At 48.4% G+C, this 12,482-nt stretch overlaps 1 protein-coding gene across 1 annotated transcript; it reads right to left on the reverse strand.

The window, feature by feature from the left end:
- Nucleotides 1-622: 622 nt before the first annotated feature.
- On the reverse strand, nucleotides 623-7,772 carry GORAB (golgin, RAB6 interacting). Its single transcript, XM_078875177.1, has 6 exons — nucleotides 7,563-7,772; nucleotides 4,847-5,037; nucleotides 4,394-4,566; nucleotides 3,759-3,860; nucleotides 2,996-3,136; nucleotides 623-2,006 (listed from the first exon to the last, which is right to left on the reverse strand). Exons 1-6 carry the CDS (start codon nucleotides 7,630-7,632, stop codon nucleotides 1,466-1,468), a joined length of 1,218 nt encoding a protein of 405 aa, XP_078731303.1. The 5' UTR covers nucleotides 7,633-7,772; the 3' UTR covers nucleotides 623-1,465.
- Between the last annotated feature and the right edge of the window lie 4,710 nt (nucleotides 7,773-12,482).

The following is a 12,482-nucleotide window of genomic DNA, read 5'->3' on the forward strand; positions in this document are numbered from 1 at the left end:
AAAAAATAAACCCAGCCGTGTAAGTAGTGCATGAAAGCAGAGCGTTTGAGTGTCAGATTAATAATAGCAACGTGTGTCTCGGGTTTTTGACTGCTCTAGATTTCCACGTGATGAAAATCCACTTCGTTGAGCTATCATTTGTGGCTAAGTCGCTTCTGAAAAAGAGCCGTATAGGTCAGTGGGCCTTACCTGGTAAAATAAAAGTTTATTTTTACTCAGATGTCTCGATGATGATGCCTCTACGACGATGTACATAACACATTCCTGCAGAGGGAGCTGGTAGGAACGTTGGGTTGCTCGGTCAATGGCCAGGGTCAACGGCGGCATGGTGTATTCCACAAATATGCCCGACTGTGAGGGCGCGCACAAGCCGGCGTGAGTAGGTTAAACGTTGAGTTTTATAAGGGCACCACGGGGTAACCAGCCCCTCCCCACCCAGCCCCTCCCCACCCAGCCCCTCCCCACCCAGCCCCTCCCCACCCAGCCCCTCCCCACCCAGCCCCTCCCCACCCAGCCCCTCCCCACCCAGCCCCTCCCCACCCAGCCCCTCCCCACCCAGCTCCTCCCCACCCAGCCTCTCCCCACCCAGCCCCATCCTCCCCACCCAGCACAATGGACGGAATAATCCCCTGTGGGCTGGTGTAACCAGGAGGTTCCTACCAGTATAATACGTTTGAGTATGGAGCTGATGGGACTCAAAGACATGGGGTGCACAGACCTAAGTGCATGATGGTCAAAGTATGAAGCCAATGATGCTATTGGGATAACAGCATGAAGCAGATGGGGCCGAGTCCTGGGCTGAAGGGATTGAGAGCACAGCGATCAGAGGACGGAGGCCATGGGGCTGATGAGGTAGAAAGGGCCAAGAGAGCGTGCGGTGGTAGCGACAGACTGAAGAGGGGGAGGAAGGAGCAGAGCGGAGGTGAAGAAAAGCTGCGGGGTGAGTAGAGGCTGGGCCAACCAGCGGTGGATTTGGTGGTGATGGCAAGTCATATAAATGTATTTAAGAATATATATATTTCAATGTAAACAAAAACAACAATTTGTCCCCGTGGATTTAAAAAGTGAAAGTAGATTTTTAAATAGATGATGTGCAAATAGCTTTGCCTGTTCCAAAGCATACTGCATGCCACATTGCTGTGAATTTACATTGTCTTGAAGATGTAATACAATAACTATTCTTTATTGGTTGAGTTCTTCATTTAAACTACCCGAAGATTCACCCTAACACTCACCAGTACAATGAAGTCTACAATACAAAACCTAACTGCAATCCTTACACCATTCGAGTCGTGAGTGTGGAGGCTGAATGGCATCGAATCGAGACAACTACGAAGCTACCTCCCCCCTATTTATGATCTCAATTCACCAATGTAGTCACCAAAGCGTGTCCACTTAACTCGAGCGCTGCTCTTTCATTTATAAGACACCTCGGGGTTGCGTTAACATTGGTCTCTTCCACCCATCACACCGCCGTGGTTGATGCTCCATTGTCATTGACAATTTGCTGCTTCACCTCCGTCACTTCGGGCCGTGGCCTTGCGCCCTCCACCAAACTGCTTGACGACGCGACCACGGCAACGTCAACGGACGAGTCCCCTGCGCCGGCCGTCGGCACAGCCGCCTTCACCGCCTCCCCGGTTGTCGCAGCCTCACCGGTTGTCGCAGCCTCACGTTCCGCCTTGGCTGCGACCAGTTCCGCGTCCGACGCCACCGTCCCCTCGCCTGTCGCCGACTCCGCTGCCACCGCCACCATCCCCTTTGCCCCCTCCTCCCCTCCCCCCTTCGCTGTGTCCGCTAACGCTGCCGTTGCGAGGGCCGGCGGGGGCGCGGAGCTGTCGAGGTGCAGGGCCTTCAAGAGCGTCTCGAGCCGCTCCGCCTTGCGCGCCTCGCTCTGCCGGATCACCACGCACAGGTGCTCGGCAAGCAGCTCGCGCCGCTCGTCCAGCCGGTGCAGCTCCAGCTTGGAGGCGACGAACTCCGCTTCCGCGCGCTCGTAGCGCTTGCTGACGCGGCACGCGTTGACACACCCAAGTTGCAGAGACAAGGACTGTTTAAAACATGGTAGCAGTAGTAGGCTTTCGCGACAAATATGATCCACAATAAGGATTATTTTGTGATAATAGGTTTTTTACCCTTTTATCTGGCAACAAAACCGACACCTTTTTACAAGGGACCATGTTTGCAATGCCACAATACCTGCGGCCAAAATGCAAACAACAAAAAACAGCACTCTGATAATGTATGCATTGTCCTTGAATTGGTCCACACCAATCAATTTCAAGGACAGTGCACACATTATCAGAGTGCTGTTTTTTGTTGTTTGCATTTTGACTGCAGGTATTGTGGTTAATGCAAACATGATCCCTTGTAAAAAGGTGTCAGTTTTGTTGCCAGATAAAAGGGTAAAAAACCTATTATCATATTTTACTACTGGCAAAGGAGGTCTCATAATGGTTATTTTGTGGTTAGAACGCGTACATATAAATGTGTCGTTAAACATGCCACAACCCGACACGGCCAATTAGTAAGAGATAATGACTGCCCTTCACAGCTCCTTGGCAGAGAGAGCAGATCAGCCGGATTTCCTCAGGCTGTGGAGAATTATCTTCCCGTTTGAGGCTTTGCAACCCTTCACACCCCTCAGAAGACAATATTCAAACTTGTACCTTGTGTGGTGGTAGTGTTTTTTACTATGTACCACGTGTGTTGTTTACCGTACGTGGTGGTTGTGCGTGTACGAGTACTGTGCATGATGGTCGTGCTGTATACTATGTGTTACCGTGTGTGTTACCACGCATGGCGGAAGTTTATTTGAGTGTGCACGTTGCCGTGCATGGCGGTATTGCCATGTGGCAGTACTGTGCATGGCGGTAATACTGTATACTACGTACCACGTGTGCGTGTTACCATGCATGGTGGTTGTGTGTTGCTGTGTGCGAGTACCGTGCATGGCGGTAGGTCTACACATCGTGAGTGTTGACGTGAATGTTACCGCGCGTGGTGGTACGCCATGCAGGCCTCCTCGATCTTGCTGCGCAGCAGCGCAACATCCCCGCTCAGCGCTCCGTCCAGCTCGTTGAGCTCCTTGCGGACGCTGGAGATCCTCGCCGACTCGGCCTGCGTGCGCTTAGCGCTGATCCACATCCCGACAGCGCTCATCAATCCCGGCCTTCAGCACAGCTTCCGAACGCTTCCCAACTAACGTGGTGAGCGCGTTAATGTCTCCCGAGTCCGTCTGTCTGTAACACGGGGTCAGGGTAGCTGTCGTAAAGTTAAGCTAAAGAAATGTTTATGTAATTAAAAAGTTGCGTTGCTCAAAAAAGGGATCCAAGCCTGGAGAAAACTGGACAAACTAGAGGCTTATGAAAAAACTTGGGTGATAAATAAACAGCGACAATGGGTAAGCATGCTCAGCCAATGTGATCATGTTACACACCATGCGCACGTATGCGTGGGTTCTGTAAAGTGTTGACCAGATAGATTATGCAAAGAGTATTATACGCTTTCTTGGTGGAATGTGGGTCAAGAAAATTAAGACGCAAATTTCTGTTTAAGTGCCACACTGTTGATGAAGGTCATATTGATGGTATTGGGGTTTAAATATTACGGTGTTCATGTTTATGGTGTTGATGTAATGTACCTTGTCGATGGTAGTGATGTTAGTATGCTGACTGTGTTGATGGCGATTGTGTTTGATGGTGATGTTGACGACGCTGTTGTTGACGTTGTGAGTGATGGTAATGATGGTGGCGTACCTCTCTGCGATGGCATAAGCCAGCATATTGCGCTTGCGCTTATTCTCCTCCTCCATGTGCTGTTGTTCCTGCTGCATCATCTCCAACTTCGTGAGCTCCCTCCTGCGGCACAGCCAATCACGGCACATGGAGCAGTTCATGTAACAACACCAGCAGCCGATCTTACGTTCCAAATATTTGCATGTTGAGCTTCTTTCGCACCGTATGAAGCCGACCGTGCTAATCGGCGGTGTGAGAGGACGACAAACTGAACACAAAAAGCAGTTTTAAATCATGTGACTTGAGCAGTTATAGAGAACCTACGGCCCATGGGCCGGATACAACCCGTGACTTAATTCCATTTGAACATAAAGTAATCATCAGTCAAACAATCACTTAACGCAAACATTTTACGTAGTAAGAGAAAATGCCACGTACTATGGAAAAAGCAGAGAAGTGACACCATGAAAGTAACATAACTTTTGGTGATATCACACATTAGGAACAATCCGAAACACAAACAATTTTTACATCGTTTGAAATTACACATGGAGGCCCTTTTTATGGGTTTTCTTTTCAGAATACAAAAATCGAGAACACATTTCTTATACAATGCAAATGATACGTGGCCAAAAAGTATTTCTTGCGAGCCTCACCTCTCCACCTCATCCTTATCTAGCTCCTTAACCTCCACTTGTTTCCCCCCACATTGCGTCGTCTCCACACTCGCCCGGGGCTGGGCCTGGGTAGGAGGTTCACCAAGTTTCTCCGTCACCACCTCCTTTTCACGCGCCCTCGTCGCAACCACCGGTGTGGCATTGCTCGCAGCCTGGACAGGAATAATAGCGTTGCAGCTGGCCCAATCTCTCGATGCTTCTTTGCGCGATTTTCAGTTTTTCTTCCGTGTTATTGTAAATGACCATGCTTCTGAACCATGTCAGAGAAAGCATTACAGAGTGATATTTAAAAAAAGTCAATATTTGCATGGGGGGGGGGGTGGGAAGAAGCGGCTTGGAAGTAATTGATTAAATAAATATACAAGATGCATGTTGAACTTCTTTCGCACCGTACGTAGCCCACCGTACTAATCGGAGGTGTGAGGGCGTCACCTCGTGCAGCGTCGAAGCTGGGCGTGCTCGCGTGGGCGCGAGCATGGCTCCCGCGAGCTCCGGATCAGGTGCTGGGCCACGAGCCTCCCCTCCGAGCCTGATCCCTTCTGGGCGAGCAGTCTGCCCGCCTCGCCGCACACTGCGCCCGTCCTTCTGGAGGTGCCGCCGGCTGCGGTTGGTGTCGCGTCCGGCTGGAGAAGGAAACAACAGCACGTGTCCGCCATGGCCACGTACGACCTCGAGATGCGGATGGGACAGGTCACTCACGAGAAGAGTTGGACTGCCACTATCCTAACTTGTATCTGCAGACGTGCAGAGTTATGCTTACCCATTCGCCATTCTTTCCAATTTCCACTTGTTTAGCTTTCAGTCGAAAAAACATGAATGGAACACCACTTCTTTAGTTTTTTATGTAGGGTTATGGGTCAGGGATCAGGGTTTAGGATTGTAGTGTAGCATTCAGGAATTTTGGCTTGAGGTTAGGGCAGGGGTTGGCAACATGCGGCTCTTTCGGAGCTGCTTGGTGACGTCATTTTTTAATGACCACCATCTCGTATTCACATGCATTGTGGCTCTTCAAACATTGGAGTTTGTTTTACCGAATTCGAAAAAAAATTCTGTACTTGTTATTTTGGTTGCCAACGCCTGGGTTAGGGGAATGGTTTAGGGTTATGGGGAAAGGCTTAGCACTTAGGGGTTAGCGTTTAGAGCTGTTTATAAAGAAAAATTAAGATATCCAGTATTCCATTGTTATTAGCGAGGGATACGTTCTGGAGAAGCATTTTTTCGCAGATAATAAATACGTAAATAAGCTATTAATGAAAATCATCAGAACACAAAGAAAATATAATTGGTTATAATGAATCTTGACTTAAAGCTTTCGTGACTGCAGGAATTCATATTCTTTGGGTCTTTCGGTAAAGTCACGTAGAACAACAAAAACCGACGTTTCGATCGCAACACAAGCAATCGTCACCGGGGGGGGGGGGGGGGGGGGTGATCTGTCACCCGTGTCTGAGAGACACACACAAAGACACACCAAGCGAGACACACACCAAGATATTGGTATATTGGTGTGTGTCTTGGTGTGTGTCTCGCTCGGTGAGACACACACAAAGACACACTGAGCGACACACACATCAAGACATTGGTGTGTGTCTTGGTGTGTCTCGCTCGGTGTGTCTTTGTGTGTGTCTCTCTCTGCATGTGTGTCTGCCTATGCTGTTCCCGTGTTTGTGTTGTAATCGCGGACAGCAAGTTCGCGAACAACGAGGAAATACTGTGAACAGCTATTGACAGCAGCGTATTTATTTCACAATATAGAATTGTTCGTTTCTATGTTTATGTTGTGTGTAATGATGTGATGATGGCGCTTTGGATGGAAGATTTGTTCCAGAAAGGCGCCACGTGTGAAACAAAAATAAACTGACTTGCCTTGGGTTAGGACCGTTAGGGGAATGGTTTAGAGTTAAGAGGATAGAGCTTAGGGTCTTTATTGTTGTTAAGGATGGGGTTAGGATTTAGGGTAAGAGGTAAAGAGTTGGGAGTTAGGGGCTAGAATTTAGGGGGCGGTTTTGCTTGGGTTCTTGGGTTCGGGACTACTAACTTCGTTCGCAGGAAGGACGCAATGCCTAAGACCGCTTCCCTTCCACGTGTCAGCAGGGACCGTCATCTCGACCATGCGACAGCCCAATGTGTGGCTGGCTACCCGTCCCATGGTTGTTTGACACCGCCGCTGAGGTTCAATAATCGTCATTATTCTGGGTTTGTGCTGTACAGCATTGATTGTATTCTCCTCCATCTCTCGTCTTGTTAAGTCCATGACGGTTGCGTTGGCATACGTACACGCGTTGTACCTTTATGTCAATCCACTGCTGGATGAGGACATCCCACGCCGTGCATGTAACTCGACTATACTTCCCCACGCTGGTTAGTGCAGTTTGGTGAACGCGGCGAGCGTAGACGTGCCATGATACATTCACGAGTAATAGATTTCACTTGATTCTTCTGCACTGACCGAACACTACGTTAGCACAGACCAGGGGCAGCCTATGGGTCACTGATCCAAGCACTAATCCGGCTTAACCTTTACGAGAACGCACATCGGGGGAATTCCGGCTGATTTGGTCCGAGGTTTTCTATCAAGTCATCGTGTGATCTGTCACCCGTGTCTTGCCTGCATGGCCCTTGTTCTGTCCGCGTTCTTAGCGTGTGCTTTCGCACGCGTGTCCCACTGTACCTGTGTTAGGGTTGTCTCTATTCAATGCGCCTGTATATTTACCTGCACGTAGGTTTTGTATTATGTTTGTCATTCCCCTCCCCCCCCACAATATCATTTATTCCCGAACGAAAAATCCGTTCGGAACCTCTTCCCCCACCAACCCCCTTACCCCATTGTAAGAAAACGACCCGTGGAAGTGGATATCACAGAACTTACTGTACGGTACTTCTAAGATCCCGTTCAAGTGACCTCTATTCCACACCAACGTCTCGGCGTACGACTGTCAACCAACGCTCAGGGGGTTTAAACCACGGACGATGTTGCCTTGCCGAGACGATTTGACGACACTCACGGGGTGGATTGGGGGCGGTGGTGGTCGGGTTCGGAAATTAGGCCTCGCATCCTCGGCCTCGCCTGGTTTCTCTGCCGGGATCCCGTTGCACAGGGCCGGGCCGGCGTGGCGGGGAGTGGGGGTGTGGTGCCGAGGGTTCTCACCTGGGGTGTCGCTCTGCCCCTTCATTCGCCGCAGGTCCTCCTCTGAAAAGCCGCTCCACGCAGACGACATTGTGACACCACGGGCAGAGAGAGATCGATGGTGGTTGTGGAGCTAAGGGCTCTCCCTGGTGGGAGATGGAGGAGAGAGCCGAGGGAGAGGAAAGCTCACGGTGGGGGGGGGGGGAGACGTGGACAGCGAACCCGGCACTGATGAGGATCCGGGTATTGAGGGATCAAGACCCGGGTTAAGGGGCCGTCCATAAATGACGTCACATGCGATTTTGGACGATTTTTGAACCCCCCCCCTCGTAATACGGCGTCACAAAAAGTCAGACCCCCCCCTCAAATATGACGTCACAAAGCTCTGCCCCCCCCCCTCCCAAAAATAAACATGCTTCAAATCGCTTTAAACTATTGTCATTGTAGTGCGTATTTAATGTGCCACTGCACTTTGATGTTGTAGGAGAAAACAATTATTAAAAAGTCTATTTAATTAAGTAGAACGTGTTGTCTATATTTATTTAAAGTTGCGAATTTTGATGTGACGTTACATTTCTCAACCCCCCCCCCCCTCGTCACACATCGTCACAAATGTCTGACCCCCCCCCCCCCTAGATGCGTGACGTCATTTATGGACGGCCCCTATTGCTTTAGCTAATAATGCACACCAGCGTTCTTCACTAATTTTCAGAGGTGGTCCCACGTCATTAGGGGGGTGCGAGGGGTGCGGACCGCACGGGGTGACACCATCAGAGGGGGTGACACCAAAATTACTGTCTATACAACTTTTGTGCAGTGTTTCAGCATACATTTATTATTTTTTAGTAAAATATCCCCGTAGTTAGTTATAACACATTTTTTTCGTAAGCCCAGCTTACATGTATTGTATTAATATACCTACAAGGCTAAAACTCTATAGTTAATTAACTTTTGAACCTTCGAATGTGCTCCGGTCAAAGCCGTCATTGTTACCCGACTACAGTGACGCTTCGAGTCACGTGGTCTCGTCTGCACGCGATACGAGCACGCGCTGCTGTTTTCGTTGCTGCTCGTGTTTTATCGTCGCTGATTTTGTCAAATTTTATTGTGTTTTAGCTACAATATTGTGGTAATTAGTAATTGTGAACCTATATCAATAACTTTATTGAGAATTAATTAGTAATTAAAGGAAATATTGTAATTTAAAGGTGTAATTTTAATTGTGCTAGTTGTTTATGTCACTACTATTGCCATTACATTCGGTGATATACGGGAATTACGATTTACGAGTAATATTAGTACAAAACACATTACTAAGGATTCTGTATGGTCTGGTACGGGCGGAGGTCTATGAGGGGTATTGCTTGGGTATCTGTCAAGAGTTTCGAGAGTTTTGTATCAGCCTCGCATCCCTGCATTGGATTCTTGTGTTTGGCTACTCTATGTCCTGTTACAGGTTTCAGAGGTTTCAGCAGGGGTCTTGCTCACATCACTGCTGGTGCAAAGATCTCAACTAGAGGGAGCTCTTTAGATTCCACTATAGGGGGTATTTCGCCTGCTCTTCCACACTTGATCAGTGCCTTGGAAGAGGTGGAGTATCCACACTTTACCCCACCACACACGACCTGCCAATTGATTGTGGTGCACCCATTACCACTGCTGGAGGGACAGAGGTGGAGGGATTTAACTTGCTAACCCGCCCATGCTAGACATCTGTGAAAAAGAGCTTCAGGGCTCATTTGATGCCTCTAGTCTAAATCCATATTCTGATTCTGATTAACTTGCTCATTGTACCAACTGCCGCGCCGGGAGGTCCAAACGGCGACCTCTGAATTGCAAGTCCATTGCGCTAACGATTACATCACCTGCAGCAACATTCCACTGAACATGAACAAGAACCACGAACGGTGCTCCCCAAATCAACGCAGATAACAGGAACTCAAATGCACTTAGGTTGAAGTGGTAGGATCATGAAACTGGTTTATCAGCAATTATTACAATGTGTTATTACAGATGAAGTTATAATAACAATGCATCTAGCCAGTAAGTAGTGGAGATGTTATGAAGCAGTTTTACTGGTAGGAACCTCCTGGTTACACCAGCCCACAGGGGATTATTGTGTCCGTCCGTCCGTCGTGCATCCAAAAATGGGAGGGGTAGGGCTGGGTGGAGAGGGGAGGGTGGGGAGGGGCTGGGTGGGGAGGGGCTGGGTGGGGAGGGTGGGGCTGGGTGGGGGGTGGAAGGGGTGGGGCTGGGTGGGGAGGGGCTGGTCACCCCGTGGTGCCCTTATAAAACTCAACGTTTAACCTACTCACGCCAGCTTGTGCCCGCCCTCACAGTCGGCCATATTTGCGGAATACATCACGCCGCCGTTGACCCTGACCATTGACCGAGCAACCCAACGTTCCTACCAGCTCCCTCCGCAGGAATGTGTTTAATCAGACTTCACACACACAAACCGCGTTTTGCCACACTCCCACTGACACATCCCTCAACACACTCACCGATCACCACCCCATGAGTCACCCAACCTCCACCAGACCATCACCCTCAGTTGCCTCCCCACACAACACTCAAAGAAAGCATCACCCCTCCACGATGTATATCTCCTACTTACGTTCTCGCTTGTTGGAGTTGCTCCGTTACACTTTCCCCCCATCAAACCCTGTCTTGCCGTATTCTGTACCTTCCCTTGTTAAAAAAAATATATACTTACGGTAAATCAGACTTCTAAGGTCATCAATATATCATGTATAATTAACAGACACCCAATAATGGCATGTATTAATACTGTATATTTTCAAAACATACGATACCAGTATGTACAATGGCAACATAGGAGTAACAATAAAATCGTGAACGTAACACCTTTTACCCATGGCACATCACAGCAAAGAGGGAGTAGACACAAATGGATAATGCACGGAAAAAGAGATAGGAAACTTGAGAACCGAGAAGATGGGGCAAGATGACCGGCAAATGGATGTCAGAACAGAAATCCCCCAAGGCAAACAGGGCATGGTTCAAAACGAGCAGCAGGAAGAAAGGAAAACCAGGGCAGCGAGGGGAAGGGGCAGAGAAGGAATGATACGGCCAATAATGTTGGGGATGAGAAGGTGATGAGAGGAGAGGGAAGAGTATGGGGGAGAGAGGGGCATGCAGACGTGAGCTCCCCTTCTTACGTCGTTTCGCAAATACGTCGTCACTTTACGAACACCCACTCACTCATCACCTGTGACAACCACCTTCGTCGACAGCTCCGATTTTAGCACGGGATGGCCACGTGCGGCGCTAAAGAAGTTCAACATACTCGTGGTTATTTCGGTAAAGTCACGTAGAAGGGAAATAATAAAATAATAAAACGAAAACATAATTAGATAAAATTATCACGACGTTTCTTCACCTGAGGACGGCTGCTTGCGTTGTGGCCGAAACGTCGTGAGGATTTTATCTAATTATGTTTTATTTTTTTAATTATTTCCCTTCTACGTGACTTTACCGAAATAACCAAGAATATGAATCCATGCAGTCACGAAAGCTTCAAATCGAAATTTAAGTTCAACATACTGTACACACGTAATCGCTGCTCCTGGAGGGGGGGGGGGACACCAAGAATGATAAACTTGGACATCGCGGTGATGTCGTTGTATTGCTGGTTCTGTTGAGCAACATTCGTACCCCTCCCCCTTCTATCATCTTCCTACCGCACCTCCGATTAGCACGGTTGTCATACCTGTCAACCCCTCATCAGTGTCTCGCTTATTGTAGACCAATTCAGACCCGTGCCCTTCTAAATCTCAACTTTTATCCGACAAAAGTTCCATCATAAGGGGAGAAACACAAACAAATATATATTTTGTTGTTCCTGTATTGAAACGGCTGTACGCCGTACGAACCTGAAAACTAAATTTCCCTGTACAAGAATACGGGTAGACCGTATGGGTTGGCTACGTACGGTGCGAAAGAAATTCAATGTACATATAATCACAATTGTGGCAAAAGGCACTGTACTTTTAAAATGTCTCTTGATTGGAGACAACCACAATCGATGTGGTGGGGTAAAACGTGGGCATCCCCACGTCTTCCAAGACACGTGGCCATTGTCCAGCTTTTTTGAGTTCGTTCTACCGGAGGCGCTTCTGCCAGCAGTGATGTGAGGAAGACGAACTTGCGGCGCTGCGCCTTTATTTTGGACTGTCGTGGTTTACAATCGATAGTCAACAACGCTGATGGCAATGCCCCAGTTTGGAGGAGGTGGACGCACACTCTTACGAGTTGCACCAAGAAGGCAAGGCCGTAGCCGTGGAGTCAACATTGGGAGGGACTAAATCTTCCAGGGGGTGTGGGGTCCCCACCCCCAGAAAAATAATAATCAACATTTGAAAACGAATTCCCTGCCTAAAATGTAAAAAAACACTAACACATAGGATGCACTTTTTATTTGTTTTTTACAATAATGTCTAATAGTGTTTTGTTTTACATTGCTCTGTTTTATCTTTTAACCTTTTCTTGTTTCATTGTATGTAATGACAGAGATTCGGGATTAATAAAGTACAACCATAACCACAATCATATAAACAGAAATCTATTTTATAGCAATACATGGGGGGGGGGGGGGCATTTTGAGCATATTTGAATATTGGGGGGGATGTGTCCCCCTCAATATATATTATAATTACGGCCTTGCAAGAAGGAACAAAGACGCGCGTTTGAGCGCTCAAATAGCCCCCCAGCGTCTCAGCAGCGCCTTAACATCCACGCCACATCTCATTCATTCCAATGCACAGATGCGTTTTAGCCTCTAGCCACCCCCCACCCCTTCCATCCCTCCCCCCCACGACGACAGCTGTCCGTGTGTGGCGCAAAGGTGATGCAACACCGACACGCAACGTCCGTCAGTAGGGGAGCGATGTCGCTTTTGGTGGTCCCAGTCAAGCGACG

The sequence above is a fragment of the Lampetra fluviatilis genome, chromosome 40 (genome assembly GCF_964198595.1).
Source record: "Lampetra fluviatilis chromosome 40, kcLamFluv1.1, whole genome shotgun sequence".
Taxonomy (NCBI): Eukaryota; Metazoa; Chordata; class Hyperoartia; order Petromyzontiformes; family Petromyzontidae; genus Lampetra; species Lampetra fluviatilis.